The 18,243-nt window shown below is 29.3% G+C and overlaps 2 protein-coding genes across 5 annotated transcripts; one reads left to right on the top strand and one right to left on the bottom strand.

Annotated features, from left to right (window-relative positions):
• The first annotated feature begins 379 nt into the window (after positions 1–379).
• GlcT (ceramide glucosyltransferase) lies at positions 380–9,770 on the top strand. 4 transcript variants are annotated; one of them, XM_075734686.1, is made up of 9 exons: positions 380–1,162; positions 4,713–5,185; positions 7,210–7,354; positions 8,000–8,204; positions 8,278–8,390; positions 8,490–8,668; positions 8,753–8,839; positions 8,929–9,118; positions 9,196–9,770. In XM_075734686.1, exons 2-9 carry the CDS (start codon positions 5,079–5,081, stop codon positions 9,367–9,369), a joined length of 1,200 nt encoding a protein of 399 aa, XP_075590801.1. In that variant the 5' UTR covers positions 380–1,162; positions 4,713–5,078; the 3' UTR covers positions 9,370–9,770. The 4 variants fall into 4 exon arrangements, with proteins under 4 accessions (XP_075590801.1, XP_075590800.1, XP_075590802.1 ...); XM_075734685.1 differs by having other exon boundaries at positions 460–2,361; XM_075734687.1 differs by lacking the exon at positions 380–1,162 and adding an exon at positions 4,239–4,414.
• Positions 9,771–9,804: 34 nt separating this feature from the next.
• LOC124491219 (PP2C-like domain-containing protein CG9801) lies at positions 9,805–15,507 on the bottom strand. The gene is made up of 8 exons (XM_047053850.2): positions 15,481–15,507; positions 12,624–15,371; positions 12,033–12,553; positions 11,776–11,966; positions 11,621–11,708; positions 11,380–11,493; positions 10,932–11,309; positions 9,805–10,840 (listed from the first exon to the last, which is right to left on the bottom strand). Exons 2-8 carry the CDS (start codon positions 13,688–13,690, stop codon positions 10,095–10,097), a joined length of 3,105 nt encoding a protein of 1,034 aa, XP_046909806.2. The 5' UTR covers positions 13,691–15,371; positions 15,481–15,507; the 3' UTR covers positions 9,805–10,094.
• Positions 15,508–18,243: the final 2,736 nt, after the last annotated feature.

The following is an 18,243-nucleotide window of genomic DNA, read 5'->3' as shown; positions in this document are numbered from 1 at the left end:
TTTTTCGTAGTAGCACTGGTGGTGGTGGTGGTGGTTGTAAATGTGTAGTGGTAGTAATTATTTTTTTGCTATAGTAGTAGTTAATAAAATGGGATGAATAATGAATACAGATAGTAGCATTTGAATGTCAAACAATTGAAAAAAAAATGGAAGGACTATAGGGGAGAATGGGGGGTGGTTATAGAATTTTATATATTCCAAATAATAATAGTAAGTGGTAGTAGTAGTAGTATTGGACAATATTGGTGAAACTTTTTCTTCATTGTGAAACACAGAGACAGAAACAGAGACACCAACCGTTCGTCTATATATCCCTCTACGTTTTTTTTCTGTTGCTTTTATCCATTGGTGGTGGTGGTGGTTTGTCGTTACAACACACACACATACACACAAAAATATATATAAATTTTCAATACCATCATCATCATCATTTTCATTAAATTCGAAAAAAAGATCCAGCCGATTTATATACTCATCATCATTATCATCTTCATGTATGTTTTTTTTAGGCGCCATGCGCTACAAAATATACCTGTAGTCTATTTATTTATTCATTCATTCATTCATTTTATATTCTGCTAAAGTGAAAGTGACAATTCTATTGCTGTTTCTGCTGCTGTTGCTGCTGCTTCTGCTGTGTTGAATATATTATACCAGATTATTATTATTGAATTCAATTCACCATTTCGTCGTCGTCGTAGTCGTCATATTGTGTTATTGTTATTGTCGGCGCCGTATGTGGATCCATCATCATCATATATATATTGTTGTGTGTTTTGGTTAAAATGAATAACCCGGGCACACGAAAAATATTTTCATAATCACGCCATACTCTCAGCACACATACACACACACAAAAAAAACAGCAGAAAAAAAGTGTGAAAAAAATAACACGCCGCTTCGTGTGTGTGTTTGTTATTGTTGTTTTGTTGTTGTTGTTTTTTTGGACGCCGATTGTAAAAAAATTTTTTTTTCCAGTACCATCAATGATTATCGGCGGAATTTTTTTTTGTCTCACTTGTTATCATCCATTATCAACAATGAAATCATGATTATGATGATGATAACGTTTCAATTTTTCTAAATAAAAAATTCTCTTACCAAATTGGAAAAAAAAGAAGAAAATGGAACTACCATCATCATCATCACCATTAAATCAGTGGTAAGGAGGAAAAAGAAAAGAAAATCACCTGTCATCATCATCTACTTACATTTTGTTTATGTTTATGTTTGTGTGTCTGTGTGGGTGTGGGTGTGGATGGACATTTTGTTCACCCCTTTTTTTAGACATTAGCTACAACAACGATGACAACAACAACAACAACATTGTCATTCCAATCTTATTATTATTTTGAAATTGCAACAAAAATCTAGATTCTTTTTATAGTAAAAAAAACCCACTATTATCATCATCGACTGATATCGTTTGTTATATTTGTTGTTTATTGAGTCCCGTTGATTGGGAAACACATATATTGCATTCATTTAAATCATGTTATCGTATATTATTATATTCTTATAATGCCAAATCATCATCATCATTATATGTATGATGATAATGTGTAAATAGAAATTGATTGTTTCAGAATTTCCAATTCCATCATAATCAACTGTATATGATAATATTCGCGATTTTTCTTTTCTTCCGTTTTTCTTTTGTGTGTGTGTGTTTTATTTCATTATTCGAATGTAAATATAAATATATATGATGAAAACAAAAAAAAAACAACAAAAAATTATTCACTGCCCCCTCCTCTTTTGTCCAACCAATAATGTCCACATTTGATGAAATAAAAAAAAATAGAAGAATTTGATTGATCGTTTGCCTTGAAAATTGATATAAATTTTGAACACAAACGATAACCAATCAATCAATCAATCGATCGATCGACCAGCCATTAAGTTTATTTTCATTCCAATTTTTTTGTTTTCATTTATTCAAAATCATCATCAAAATAGTGAATTTCATTTGTTTTCTATGCAACTTGTGCTATTTGAACATTGAAAATTGAAAATTCGAATTCGAATGTTGTTTGTTTTTTTTTTGTTGTCGCTAGCTGCAATTTTTGTCCTTTTATGGTAGTAGAACAAAATTCCAGCCTTATTTTTTTTTCCGATTCATTCAACAAATTCTTTTCAATCTTTGTATTTTATTTATACCATTGTTGTTGTGCGTGGGTGGGCCGATGTTTATCACAAAAAAAATATCGTCATCATTGAATTATTGCATCATTGTAGCATAATGAATCATCAATCAATCAATCAATTGAATTATGATTATTGATTTGTATATACACTTTATTTATCATCATTCATAATGTGATTTCAATATAATTTTAATGAATGAAAACAAAATATGAGGTATGTTGTTTGTGTTTATTTATTTATTTTTTCATTCGAAAAAAAATCTCAACCTATTGATTTGGACAAATTTGTTTCTTTTTTTTCCATTTCGATTTCATTTTGCTAAATCATCATCATTTTCTTTATCGATACAGATACACACACACACACACACAAATATCCCAAAATGACTTTGGTGAATAATTGTTTTTTTCCATGGTTATCATTCAAAAATATCCATACATGCTCAAGATTGACACAATGAAACAAAATTCATCCATTTTTCATTTTTTTTCGTTAAAAAAACGTTACCACAACGCATTTTCAATGTCAATAATCTTTATTACAAAATTGTTTGCAAAATCAAACCTTTTTTTTCTCTTGAACACATACACACACAAAAAAAACAGAACAAAACAAAACTGAATTGATTATATATAGATACACATTTCATTTGATGATATTTGTCTTTTTCTGTATTTTTTTTTTTTTGTGTCTTTGATTTGTCACTACTGATGATGACGATGAATGAATAAAATTAAGTTACATATACTGCCATTATCATTCATGACATTATCGTCATCATCATCAACATTAACATTATAGCCATTCTGTTCATGTTCTGTTTTAATAGTTTGTCTTTGATGATGACAGCAAAGAACAAACACACATACATACATACATACATGCATGTATATAATATACAAAGATATACAGAGTGAAACTTTTTGAATATATGGAATGTGTGTGTGTGTATGAATCATCCAATAGATACATGTCATCATCATCATTGATCAAAAAGTTTAGCAGTAGTTTTTTTTCTATTAAAACATTCGATCAATTTCCGATTGATGATGATTTTATTTCATTTCATTTTTCATTCAATATGTGAAGAGCTTTTGTTTTTTTTCCTGTTGATTTCTTTTTTTTTTTATTAATTTACTTAGATTTATGATGATGATGTTGTATGAATACTTTGCACCTAATAATCATCATCATCATCATTAATAATAAAAAACAATAATAATAATAAGGATTTCATTGCTTGATAATGAGTTATTAAAAAAAAATCTTTGTCTGTCATTGATTGATGAAATATAAATATGTTTTTTTTTCTCTGGTAGATGTATTTCTGTTGTTGTTGCTTCTGATGCTCCATGGTGGTGGTGGTAATCATTGGTTACCAATGTTATCCAGCCATGGATTGGAATGCGGCAACGAGAGAGAGAGAGAGAGAGAGAGAGAGAGAGAAAGTCATATTTAAAAAAAATTTTTCATTTCATTTAAAATTCAAATGAAATGAAAATTTAATGTGTGAGAAAAAAAAAGAACAAGGATGTTAAGACATTTTTTTTTTTTTTGGTTTTATTATCATCAACATTTTTGTTTGTGTGTGTGTGTGTCAATGGTTAACACACCTAATGTGTGTGTGTGTGAACCGGGAGATTTTATTTTAACATTGTGTTGGACAATTTTGTTAAAAAAAAGAGCGCGAAACCAGTGTGCACACTATCAATCTATATGCATTTTTTAAATTTAATACACACCAGCGACCAAAAAAAAAAAAAAAATGCTGTGTGATGCAGTAAATCAATCAATCAATATATATAAATTATCAATAACAAAATTTGATGACAAAAACATTCAATTATGAATGAAATTGGATATATTGATATGTTGATGGTAAATTTTTTTTTTCTTTCGATTTTAGCAATGATGATGATGATGATTCATGAACACACCACCACCATGGTGACAAAGAAAGAGAAACGAAAAACACACACACACACTGAGATTAATTTTATTTTCTGAATGTTTTTTTTCTGTACTGGTGTGAAAAACGATAATATCCCAAATCATTTTTCATGATGATTGTTGTTGCTTGTTGCTTGTTGTTGTTTATCGATTTTGTTTCTTTTTTTTTTGGTTTTGTCATGTCATTCATTCATCCTGAATGGTAGCTATTTGGTGGTGATTTTTTTTTCTAAATACGCCCTCGTTTAAAAAAAATTTTATTTTTTGTCACTGATGATTGACCGTCATGATCAATGACCTTATAGGAAAAAAAATGGTATGTGTGTGCGTGTGTGTGTGTGTGTGTGTGTGACAATCGGCTATCTGATTGTCATCATCAGTAGCGGCAGTAGCAGATGCAGCAATAACATTTTTTTTTTTTTTTTGATTTGAATGTTTGTTTGTTTATTAATGTTGTTGTTGTTGTTTTTTGGTTTGTTGTTGTAATCACACAACAACAACAACAGCCATTTGATGATGATGATCATCATCATTGTTGGTTATTATGTAATGTATAAAATTCGAACAATTTTTTTTTTAATTCTCTTTTTATTCTTTTTTTATATATATAATAGATGCATGGACTATCATCATTATTTTATCGTTTTGATTGTTGTTGTTGTTGTTTACTATTATCGTTTCATATTGACCATTATTATCATCAAAATAATCATCATTGCCATCAATCATCGATTCATTGATCATCAATGTATAAATGTCGATTATTTTATTCATAAAATAAACAACAAATGGTTATTATTAACGTCATCATTGTCAATATTTTCAATAATATTAACCGGATTAAATACGACTACAAAGAAAAGGCCACCATCATCATCAATCGGTTGTAATTATTCAACTCATTGTTGTTGTTGTTGTTGTTGTTGTGATTTATCATCAACGACGATTGATGATAATCATCAACATTAGTAGTAATCGTAATGGAACATCAGGCTGTCTGTTATTATATATTAACCGGTATTGCAATCATCATTATTTGTGGATGGATATTCGTTTGGTTTATGCATTTTTTGGCATTATTTCATGGGTATGTTTTTTGTTTTGTTTGTGTAAACTTTTTTTTTACCTAAGTTTTTTTTTCTGGAATTCCGATGATCAAAAAAAAATTGGAAATTGGAATCTCATTCATTTGTTATGGCATTTTTATTATTATTATTTTGGTTATAACATTCCATCAATCATGATCATTTGAAAATAATAATAACGATGATGATGATGATGAAATGTTTGCAGAAAGAGGAAGAGGGAGAGAGTGGAATGGCCATGAAAAAAAAAATTGAACACACACACATACACACACACACAGTGGTGTTGAATGTTTTCGTGTTCCATTCAATAATCATTAGATTTTGGTTATCAAGGACGTTGAAGAATTTTTTTTTTCTTCAAAAAATTCATTTTTTTTCCCATTGGTCATATGTATGTAATAATTATTATCATCATCATCATTGTTGTTGTTTGTTTGTTTGGGTTGTAAATACAATTACAATCATTATCAATAGTTTGGTTGATTTTTAATTTTAATTTCTTTTTTTTCACTTTTAAATGATAATAATAATACACACACACACACACATTCATTTTGTTCAGGTAGTGACACCAAGCCTTTTTTCATTATATACTAATTGTTTATTATTCATTTTTTTCTGATGATAATCATTCAAGGTTATTCCATGTACATATTGCTGCATATATATTGAATTGTTTTCATTTTTTTTTTATTCTAGACAATTCATGATAACCATTCTGATTGTTTTGTTTGCGTGTCTGTGTGTGTGTGTTTTGATTCATGACAATTATTTGGTTATGATGATGATGATGATGATAATGATTATGATGATGACGACCACAAAAAAAAATCCCGATAGCCACATGTGATTTGAATGGATGAGAATTTAGATCAAGTGACAGATTTTTTGGATTTTTTTTCCTCTTCATCATCACATTTTTCGTTTCGCATGAATAGTAGAATGAATTTTTTTTCTCCAATCTTTCTCTCTCTTTTGATATATATTAAATTGATACACGTTTTTTTCTGGTCCATATATATATATAGTCATTGTGAAATAGTATGTTTGACACCGAAAATCCAATAATCATCAAATACTTCTAAGTTTGTTGTGGTTTTATTTGCTCTGAATCTATGTTTTCTCATAGGATATATACATGTGTTTGTATCTATTTTGCTATATTAGTTCTAGTGACCTATTAATTTTGTTTCGATTCGATTGATTGATTGTTTGATTGTTTTTTTTTGTTTTGTTTTTTCCATTTAATAATGATTTTGTTATTTATTTTCAATCAAAACGACGTGTTGATTTGATTTGATTTGATTTCAATTTTTGTTGAAAAGAAAGAGTAAAGATCCACTATTTAGATATATAGAGTTTGTCGTCGGTTGTTTGGTTGGTTGGTTGGTTAGTTGGTCGGTTGGTTGTCACAAGATACAAATGAGCACACACACACACACAAAATACTTTTTGGAACTTTTTTCTTTTGTGGTTGTTGTTCTTGAATTTCGATCGAATTGAATTTGTATAACCTCATTTTTCTTCTATTTTTTTTTTGTAAGGAAAGAAAAGAAAAAAAATTTTGTTTTTTTTTTGATCGATATATCTGGAAAAAAGGAAAAATTGAGTTTAATAGGACTTGAAACTTGGTTATACCAGAGAGATAGAAAGAGAGAGAGAGAGAAATGAATTCGTCTTGTGATTTATTTTCAAGGTAAATTGAAAGGGGAATGGAAGACAAAAGAAAGAGCTAAGAAAATAATTGAGTCAATATTATCAACATTGAATATATCATCATCATAATCATTATGTAATGCGATAATAAATTTTTTTTTTTGGTTTTTTTCTTGCATGTTGATTCAATATTTGAATTATTATTGAAATATTCAGGCATTAATCTTTGTTTTTCTTTTTTGTTTTTTGTTTCTTTTCTTTTTTTTATGATTCCATATCAACATTTCATCCGATCATCATCATCATCATCATCATGTGGAAAATTTGTGAAATATTCTCAACATAATGATAATAATAATAATAATAGTAAACGAGTATTACATAGAAAAATCGATACCGATTCAATAAAAGAAATGTCATTACCAGGCGTGTCCATTATAAAGCCTTTAGTTGGTATTGATCAAAATCTTTATTCAAATATGGAAACATTTTTTCAACTAAATTATCCAAAAGTAAGATCATCATCATTATATATATCTTATTATTACACATAGACAATAATGAATGAAAATTCATTTGATGAAAAAAAAATGAACCACTTCACCCACTCACCCCGGCCACCCTTCCCCCCGCACCACGAAATTCAATGAAAATCACACAGGAAAAACATATCATTTTCATGATTTTATTTCACATTTATTTTATATATATAATTTCGTGACAGTGTCAAATTCATTGAATTTCATTTATCTTGTTTTAGTTTTAGTGTCAGATAATCATTGTTGTTATGGAAAATCGAGAAAAAGGGGGATGGAATGTGTCTCCATTCCTCAATTATGTGTGTGTTTTTTTGTTTACATGTCAAGAACTTTGTTGTTGTTGTTGTTGTGAAAGATTTGCTTCATTTCACATTTAATAATTGACAAACAAACAAAAAGAGAAAATGAAACTCTGACGTTAATTTGATTAATTGTAATTGAATGATGGGCATTTTATATATTTGATTGGATTGGATTTGATTCGGCATGACAATCATTAAATGACATACATATTAGACACACATGATGACATTTTGTTCGTTTTTTTTCGTTTTTTTTTGTTTTCCTAATGATTTTTGTTTTTTTTTTGTTTTTTTTTCTTGAAAAAAAACCAACCAGTTTGAGCTATTATTCTGTGTTCAAGATGAAAAAGATGCTGCCATTATTTGTGTTAAAAATTTAATACAAAAATATCCACAAATCGATGCAAGTCTATTTATCGGTGGCCTTAAAGTTGGTGTTAATCCCAAGATTAATAATATGCAGCCAGCATATCAGGCATCTAAACATGAACTGATACTTATTTCGGATGCCGGCATTAGAAGTAAGTTGATAACAATCATCATCATCATTCTATTTACATCATATTTAAATCATATATATATTTTTTTTTGTAGTGCAAAATGATACATTATTGGATATGGTTTGTGCCATGAAAGAAGATGTTGCACTTGTACATCAGATGCCATTTGTTTGTGATCGAAAAGGATTTCCTGCCGTTCTGGAAAAAGTAAGTGGATTTGGAAATGATGATTGTCCAGTACATTTAAAGTGTCCATCGTTTCCTAATTTAAATTTAATAATTTTCACTCTTAATTGAATCTAATAGGTCTATTTTGGTACGGCACATGCACGAATATACCTCTCGGCTGATTTTCTTAAAATCAATTGTCCAACCGGAATGTCTGCATTGATGCGAAAAAATTTACTTGAACAAGTGGGTGGTATTGCAGCATTTGGCCAATATTTAGCTGAAGATTTTTTCTTTGCAAAATCATTCACTGATAGGTACGTGATAAATGAATGATTTCCGGAAATTTTTTTTTTTTTTTGAATTAATTGTTCATTTCCTCAATAATGATGATGATATAGAGGCTATAAATTGAAAATTAGTACACAGCCAGCATGGCAAAATTCATATACATCTGATATTGAAACGTTCCAGAAACGTATTACAAGGTCTGTTTTTTTTTCTTTTGATTAATTTAAATATCCTTATTTTCAATATTAATTGATTTAAATTTAATCAATCAATCGTAATAATTTAGATGGGCCAAATTAAGGATAGCCATGATACCACATATGATATTGTTGGAACCATTATCGGAATGTTTTGTATTAGGTGCAATGGCATCATGGGCCATTAGCTATCTAATACAGATCGATCCATTTGCCATATATTTGTTTCATATTTTATTATGGTTTCTATTAGACTATACACTTTTATCAATCATTCAGGTAAATGTATCAATATTTTTTTTATCATTAGATTTTCAATATTAATTTTGGTGTTTTCTTTTTTTTGAATATTTTAGAATTCAACATTATCATTTAGTAAAATTGATTTCGTCATTGCATGGCTTCTACGTGAATTATTTGCATTAGTTTTATTCACAAGAGCTTTATGGGAACCAGATATACGATGGCGTACAGGAACATATAAATTAAAATGGGGCGGTATTGCTGAAGAGGTTAAACCTAAATTATAGCAGCAGCTTATCTACTTCAAAAAAAAAACAAAACAAAAAATTCTTTCTCTCAAATAATAACAACAATAATGAAAAAATAGCAATGATTGATCAAGAATTGTTTTCCAGAATCCATTTGTAAATAAATCATCCAACCAACCAATCATTCATTCATCCATTCAATCGATCAATCAATCAATCAATCAACGCCTTGCACATATTATGCACGAAAATGCCCAGTGATTTCAATTGTTTTTTTTTACTTTCTGTTGTTGTTTGTGGTGGTGGTGTTAGTGGTGGTGGTGGGATGATGATGATGATGATGATGGGTGTGTAAAATGAATCTGTTCATTAATTTGTATAATAATTAATAATAATATATAAATTTTAAAATGATTAAAGATTTTATTTTTATTTTTTTATATATATAAAAAAAACACACCCACGTAATAATAATTAGATTTTAAATTTTCATTTTAATTTGTCAATTTTTTTTTGTTTGTTTTGTTTGCAAGGTAAAATTGTGTGTCTAAAATATGTTTTTAAAAAAAAACACACACACACACACAGGTAGTGGTGGTAGTCACAATTGAAAACATAGAGAATAAAATAGTAAGAAAAAAAATCATCACCGGACATGTTTCGAGATATTGGTAATTAGAAAATTGATAAATTGATAAATGTGTCATTTTTTTATATATAAAAAAAAAGAATTCCAAAATGAATTTCTAGATTTTTTTTTTGGTCTAAATAGGACCAGCCTCATTAATGCTTTCAAGTGAATCTTGTGATTCAAATCTGGCCAATGTTGCCTTTAATTTAAGATTATAACGATCTTCCATGGAATGCCGCTTGTTTGTATTGAATTCTCTGTTCATTGTTTTCACATTGTTGTTGTTATTCGTTGAATAGATATGTGATTTTTTTTTATTATTATTTTGCAATGAACCATAGAATCCAACTTGTATGGCAGCAATTGATGCATGATCCAATTTTCCAGGTAATTGTGCCAATTTTTGTCCAACCATACGTCTTCGTCTTCGTTGTTTATCAAATACATCGTCATCATCATCATTATCGTTATTATTATTATTATTATTATTTCCATTACCATTGTTACCATTATCATCATCTGAATATAATTCCGGATCTTCAAGAATTCTTCGTTTTGCCATTGTTAATTTGGTTGAGAAATCAACCATCAATAAACATAAATCTTTGGCATTTATTTGATTGTTGTTGTTATTTTTATTATAATCATGGTTCGATGAATGTTCATGTTGTACATCACCATCATCATTATTATTGTTGTTGTTATTGTTGAATGATGAAATTCCATTCACACCATTCATAATGAGATCTTCCATACGAAGTAATGTTAATTCATGACGTTGTTGTGCCGATACAAGTGGTAAACCTTTTGATGTATAATTTAAATATCGTGCACTACTTTTTTCTGGATTACTATTTGATCGTTGTACAATTTTTCGTACTGTTAAACAGAATGAAAAAATAAAAATAAATCAATAGTGGATTAGTTTTATCGTAATAATAACAAAATTCAATTCAATTCAAAGACTTGCCTTTCATACGTTTAGTGGTTTTTTCACAATTTGATTCATTGTTGTTATTGTTATTTTTCATCTGTCTTGAGTTATCGGCCAATAATAAATTGTTGTTGTTGTTGTTATTGTTCATATGATTATCATCATTCATCATCATCATCATCATTGTCATTGGATCGCAATTTTTTTGTAAATCTTTTTTTGGTATTGCAAATTTTCCAACAACAGGATCAAAATTATCCGATATACCATCGGATGTTAAGAAAACAATATCATCCACATCTACAATGGTCATTGCAACGGTTAGATTATTTAGTTCAGGTTCAGAACCAGATACTGGTCCTAATGCACCTAATGCATCTCTCATATCACGCATTGAAAATATATCGTGTGATCCTATTTTTTTTGTTCAACAAAAGAAAAAAAGATTGAAAGAAAAATTCAAATTGAAACCAGTGTGAATTACCTTGAGTTATTTCTCGAACACCATATTTTTGGCTATAAACGTATGCTAAACTATCGCCAACATTGCATGTACATACGATAAAACGATCCGAATCTTTCAATTGACAAATTACAGCTGTGCATGTGTTTGTGTTGGCCCAAAACGAAATGAAACAAAAAAAAAAAAAAAAAAAAATTTCAAGAATGAAAATCACATGGTTGATTCATCATAAAGACAATTGTTGCTTTCATTTTTTTTTTACCTGCACAAAGTGTAGTTAAATGGCCACCTTTTGCCAATATCATATTATGTGCTGCATTGAATGAACGTAATAGAGCAATAAATATGTCCTGGGAAAAAAAACCAATTAGATATTTTATCGGCAGTAATTTATTCATTGAAAAAAAAACAACTAACCATAGTGTTTCGAGATCGAGTAGAATCAGTGGCAGCTGAATACAAAGCTTTATTCAGATAATCAATACATCCATGTATGGCACATCTTGATGCTAGACATGCTTTATCGCCCCAATTTACACCATCGGCTAATGCTAGTATAGCACTATTTTCACGTACACATATTGCAAATGAATCGGCAATTGGATCACCTGTAATTTTTTTTTTTTTTGCTTTAGAAAATTTGTAATGATTTGTGATTTATGATGGAATCAAACCTGCTCTTTGTTTTGTTGTTGGGTGTGATTCATATAATGTTGTCGATATACCATATGCAAAATCATCGAACCGATTCCAATTATTAACACCAGCAACAGGTTCAATTGTTATTGTTTCATGATTATTTGTCGTTGTTGTTGTTGTTGTTGCTGTCGATGTTGGCGATGATTTATTCCGTTGATCTGATTGATCGGAAAATGTCATAACATCACCAGTTGATGATAACATCGATGAAGTGGTCGATAATTTGGCCGAATTTTGTGGTGATGAATGATTATTATGATCAGAACAAGCACCATTTGATGAAAGTGATGAATCTGGATAATCTTCATCAATAAAATCAATACCATCATCTAATGGCACATCGAATGGTTTTGTTGATGAATTTATTGTTCGTAGACCATCATTTGGTCCAGTAAATGCTGCAACAATATTTGTTTCCAATAATTCAATCTCTTTTACAGGCATATCATAACATGTTTTTCCTGATATTATGTCTGGATGATTTTTAATTAAATGGCTAGAAAAACAATAAAGATTAAACAAATTAATTGATTGATTGAAAATCATCATATTAATATTACACATACCCATCTAAATAACGATTAATAAAACAGCCTTTTGTTTCACCATCTGTTAAATCATATGATTCTTCAACATCTTTTTTAGTAATTTTGGAAATTTTTTTATGAAAAATTTCTGTCGTTTGTTGATTATTACCATTATGATGATGATGATTTCGTCTTGTAATGGCACCGATTTTCATTTTACGTACCAACATGCTTGTCAATGATTCATCAACATCATGATTATTATTATTAATTGAGTTTATTATTAATGGTGGTTTGCTAGTGCATGATTTATCACAACAATTATTGTTATTATTCTTTTCCATTCGATTGGAATCTTTACGATTATTATTTGTGATCATCGTTATTGAACTATGATTATTTTGGCTATTCGATGATGATGATGCTGAATTTTGTTGATTTTGTGAATTATTCGTATTAGACATACTAGTGATACTAGAAATCGAATGTCTTCGTTGATGACGGGATTTTTGTTGTTTTTGTTGGCTACTAGCACCACCACCACCATTAGAATTCGAATTTGATTCACGAGAAGATGATTTTGGTTTTGTTGTTGTTTTCGATAAAGAATGTTGTTGACTTAGATGCTGTTGTTGTTGTTGTTGTTTTGGTTGCTGTTGTTGTTGTTGATATTGATGACGATTATTGATACAAGAACTAGCTCTATGTCGATTACCGGTGATGATCATCATATGATTTTGATCTTTTTCAAAAGATTTATTATTATTGTTACCCGTAACCAAAGAACCATGACGACGATTATGATGATGATGATGATGATGTTGATGATGATTTGTACTATTCACTGTTGTTGTTTGTTTGTTATTGTATTGTTGTTGTGGACGGCTTGAACTAGATCGTTTTACAACTTGTCTTGATGATGATGATGATGATGATGAAGAATTACCACCAGTGGATACAATACGATTTGAACTTGATCTTGATGGTGGATGATGATGTTGTCTTGTTGTTGTTGTTGTTGTTGTTTGTACAGATGGATGTGAATTGGACGATGAGGATGAAAGATTATGTAATAATTCATTAAAACGACCAATTAATGTAGGCATATTTGTTTGTTTGTTTGTTGTTGTTGTTGTTATTTTGTTTTCAAACACAATTAAACACAATCAACAACCCACACACACACACACACACAAAAGTTTTTTGTTTTTTTTCAATGAAAATTATTAGAGTGTTACACTATACAAATGATAAACAAAACAATAACACACACACACACACATGTTTGGCTTTAGATTATGATGATAATCATATTTGCATTACGGGGCTGAAACGACCACGACGACAACGTCGATAATAATAAAATTAAATGATGATGATAATTTCTTTTCCTTGTTCCTTTGTTTTGTTTTTTTTTTTGAAAGTGAAATTTTTTTTTTGCTGTTACATAATAATAATTGGGTCGGGTTTTATTTTTATTTTTGTTTGTTTGTTTGTTTTCCGTTTTTGTTTTTGTGTACTAATAAAAATTGTAATCGTGTTTCGGTTATTTAATGTACCACATACACAAAGGTTGCTGAATGGAAAACAAAAAGGATTTTTTAATTTGATACCATGATGGTGGTGGTGGCGGCGGTAATGATCATTCTATTCAATGATGATGATCGTGATGATTATGGATGATTGACGTGTTTTGTTTTTGTTTTTGACCATCATTTTGTTGTAGTTTTATTGGTGGTTTTTTTTCGGACATTTCAAATTCACGGATAAATTGGTTCTATTTTCAAGTTTAAAAATTGATTGATTTTTTTTTCATTTTTTTTTCTTTGATACACAGAGTTGTTTCAAGGCAAGACCATATGGAAAATTGATTTTTTTAGTCGATTTTTTTCAAGTAGATTTGGTGGTTAACATAATCATGATGATGATGGTGGTGGTGGTGAGAAACGATATAACCGATTAATGATGATAAGAAGAAGAAAAAATCCGAAACTAATCATACACTTGAATGATCAAAAAATTTTTTTTTTACACACACTGGTAAATGGTGTGCGTTTTTCGTTTTGATTCGATTGATCAATTTTTTTTCCCAATCATTATCATCATCATCGTTCAATGATGATCATCAATGGTGAATGTGTGTGTATCTGTTTAGACTCTCTTGCAATATATCGATGATGATGATGATGATATATTCACTGTGTGTGTGTGTTTCTGAATGTTGGATTCATGTTTCATCGTCATCGTCGTAGTCGTCGTAGTCGTCGTCGTCGTTGTATACAACAACAAACGACGTGCGAGCAATTGAGAAAAAAATCAAAAAAAAAACTTGTCCAATATAGACGACAACAACAACAACAACATACACATCAAGTGATTTTTCTCTTTCTCGTCGTCATTTTTTTATACGATCATTTCTCACTCACACACACACAATCACAAAACATTCATTCATTCATTCGTTTACCATTTTTGTTGCTAAATATTTCGTTGTTGGATCCATAAGATCATCATCATCATCATTACATCGTTGTCGTCATCGTCGTCGTCGTAGTTGTGAATCCAACAACAAACAAACAATAACTTTGATTTGCTTTGGTGTTTGTTTGTTTTTTTTTCACAAAACAAAGGCCAGAAAAAAAAATATATCGGCTGTTGGAGTAGCAATCACACAAAAAAAATAGACAAAGTTACAATGAAAATGGAAATTATTATTATTGTTGTGTGTTCATAATAATAATATATAATGAATATATATGGTCTCTTCTAATTTGTCGATTTCTTCTTCTGCAATAACAACAACAACAACAACAACAACAACAGCAGTAGCATTGCATTTATCTTGTTGTTGTTGTTGTTGTTGTTGTCTTCGTAGATTTTGTCTTCACTTACTTACCATTGTGTGTTGGTATCATCAGAATATAATAATAAAATTCACAAAGAACACACAATGATTGCGAATAATTTGTATATATAGAGATGTTTTAGCAGCAGCAGCAGCAGTAGCAGCCAAATATTATAAATGTGTTGTTGGATATGGATGCTATTTGTTAAACATTGCTAATGCGCATGTCTATGTAATGTGAAACCATATGGAGATTTAAAACAATTGTGTGGTTGGGAATAATAAAAATCATATATCATTTGTTGGGTTCATCGAGCTTTTTTTTTTTTTTGGTGAGAATGAAAAAGAAAACAAAGCAAAAAAAAAAAACAATTCCCATTTCTATATTCATCATTCATCGTTTATTAACGGTAATTGTGTTTTACCTGTGTTCCAAAAGCGGTGATTCGATCCATTAGTTGGCCGATAATTTGATGATTGGGCGTTATTTGATCGTTGCTATATAATAATAATAATAATAATAATAATAAATAAATTTCATTTCCCGAGGTCATAGCCCCCAATGGTTAAATAATAATTCAGATTTTTCTTGTCTGTTTTTGTTTATTTTACCAATCATCCGGATATCATTTTTTTTTTGGTTCGTCCGATTATTAACACCACCACCACCACCACCGGCAGGCATCAATAATCATTTGATGATCACATATCGATATCATTAGACATTACAATATGTTCAATTCATATTCGATCGACCAATAAAAAAAAATGATTTGATTTGATTTGACTATTTACTTGTAATAATATAATCAACTTGATTCGTAATCATCGATGAATGGATCAATATATATTCAAATTTGGTTTTTTTCCGTTCTCATTCCATCAGCAGCAGCAGCAGCAGCAGAAAAAAATGCCATGCCATTGACATCATTTTAGTTCGTTCGTTCGTTCGTTTATTTGATGATCTTTTTTTTTTAATGGCCGTCGCCCTTTTTTTCAAGAAGAAGAAAAGGAAAAAAACCTTGTTGATTGATGCAATAACCGGGCAGCAATGTTAATAAGAAGAAAAAATTATAATATTCGGTTCATTCCATTTCATTTCATTTCATTCCAATGAAATGATAGACCATTTTTTTGAATTGATTTTTTTTCCTTTTGAATTTCAAATCATAAAATGTTTTTTTCTTGTGTCTAGAGCAGAAAAAAAATACAGACAAACATAAAATGAAAAAAAAACAACAAGAACATGTCTTGCCACACAATGAATGAATGAATGAATGAATGAATGGATGGATGAAGTAAATGACAATTTTGAACTCGAAATTCTTAATCGGGTCAACACCTATTTTGAATTATTTATTTGTATTCAAGAACAAAAAAAAAAAAAATGATGATGATGATGATCAATAAAATGATTGGTGAGAAAACGAAAAACGAACTTTTCGTCTTCGACATTCATTTCATTTTTTACCATGAAATATGATAATAATGATAAAAATGTATATCACACATAGCAACGATGATTATAATTGAATTTTGTAAGAATAAAATTTTGCTTTTGACAATTTTTTTTACCCGATAATGAATGGTCGTAATTTATGGGGAAACAAAAATGTAATTTTTCAACTTTTTCTGTGTTTTTTTCATCTTGGAAATTAGTTTTTTCACTTCATTTGTAATGTGGCAATATGAAGAATTTTTCAACAGAGAATATCATCATGATTAGTGATATTATAAATGAATGTTTCAAATGTTTTAAATATTATCTATTTCGTTTAGAATATTCATTATTGGATTATCAACGACGATGTATACGATGGACATGTTATCGAACAATCAAACCAAGTATTTGGATAACGACTTATTCAACGATTATAACCTCCATAATGTTAACTACTATTCGACGACCAAAATCCATAATCGGTTTGCCATTATCATTTGAAGATCTTGAAGAAATGTTTAATATTCAACGATTAGATATTACAATCGTACATTTACTTGTTGTTTTTATGTTATTAGAATATCTATGGTTTGAATTGTTCAAAAAAATTTTTTCCTATAATTTTCCATTGAATGATTTGTTTATCAAATATTATAATTATAATGATAATCTATTGGAACGACGATTGCGTCACTATTTGACTTTATTTTATCAAATTATTCATTCAATATCGACATTATTTTATCGTTTAATGGTATTGGCAATGTTATCTGGTTACGCATTATTCATGATTCATGTTGGCTATTTATATTTAGATGGTAAATGGAATACATTTCAATGGTTTTTATTTCTTCAACTGTGGACAATGTTATTGTTTCGGTTATTATATCTGCTTGGACAATTATTTTTGGCTGTGAAATTTTTATTATTTATCGTTGAATTTTGGCGAATACAATTTATAAAAATGCTTCAAACAACAGAAATTTTGTTTCGTTGTAATCGAAACAAAATGGATTTTAACAATTCAATAAATCACAGATTATTTTGGCAAAGTTTTCATCGGCAATATTTGGCATTGTATTTGGACACATGGAAATTTGATGATGCAATAAGAATTGTACTTGTAGCAATGGAAATGGCTGCAAAATCAGCAATTATTGATTGTACCGTATTCTTAGTAAACAATTGCGTATAAATCTTCATAATACATTTGTCATCCTATGGCTAGGATCAGCATTTGCATATATCAAAGTTATTTATTCACACGTGTCATCTTTACCATTTTATAATCAACGTTATAGCCGACTAATTATGAATTGGAATGCACGAACATATTGGCAACGATTCTGTACTCGTCAACAGCAACGACTACT

The sequence above is a fragment of the Dermatophagoides farinae genome, chromosome 10 (genome assembly GCF_024713945.1).
Source record: "Dermatophagoides farinae isolate YC_2012a chromosome 10, ASM2471394v1, whole genome shotgun sequence".
Classification (NCBI taxonomy): Eukaryota; Metazoa; Arthropoda; class Arachnida; order Sarcoptiformes; family Pyroglyphidae; genus Dermatophagoides; species Dermatophagoides farinae.
This window is presented reverse-complemented; position numbering and strand designations above follow the sequence as displayed.

Coding starts and splice junctions, on each gene's coding strand:
- GlcT (XM_075734686.1), top strand. CDS start 5,079: ATGGAACATCAGGCTGTCTGTTATTATATATTAACCGGTATTGCAATC. Junction 8,205..8,277: donor TTCGGATGCCGGCATTAGAA/GTAAGTTGATAA, acceptor TTTTTTTTGTAG/TGCAAAATGATACATTATTG. Junction 9,119..9,195: donor CACTTTTATCAATCATTCAG/GTAAATGTATCA, acceptor TGAATATTTTAG/AATTCAACATTATCATTTAG.
- LOC124491219 (XM_047053850.2), bottom strand. CDS start 13,690: ATGCCTACATTAATTGGTCGTTTTAATGAATTATTACATAATCTTTCA. Junction 11,709..11,775: donor CTCGATCTCGAAACACTATG/GTTAGTTGTTTT, acceptor TTTTTTTCCCAG/GACATATTTATTGCTCTATT. Junction 10,841..10,931: donor AACCACTAAACGTATGAAAG/GCAAGTCTTTGA, acceptor TCTGTTTAACAG/TACGAAAAATTGTACAACGA.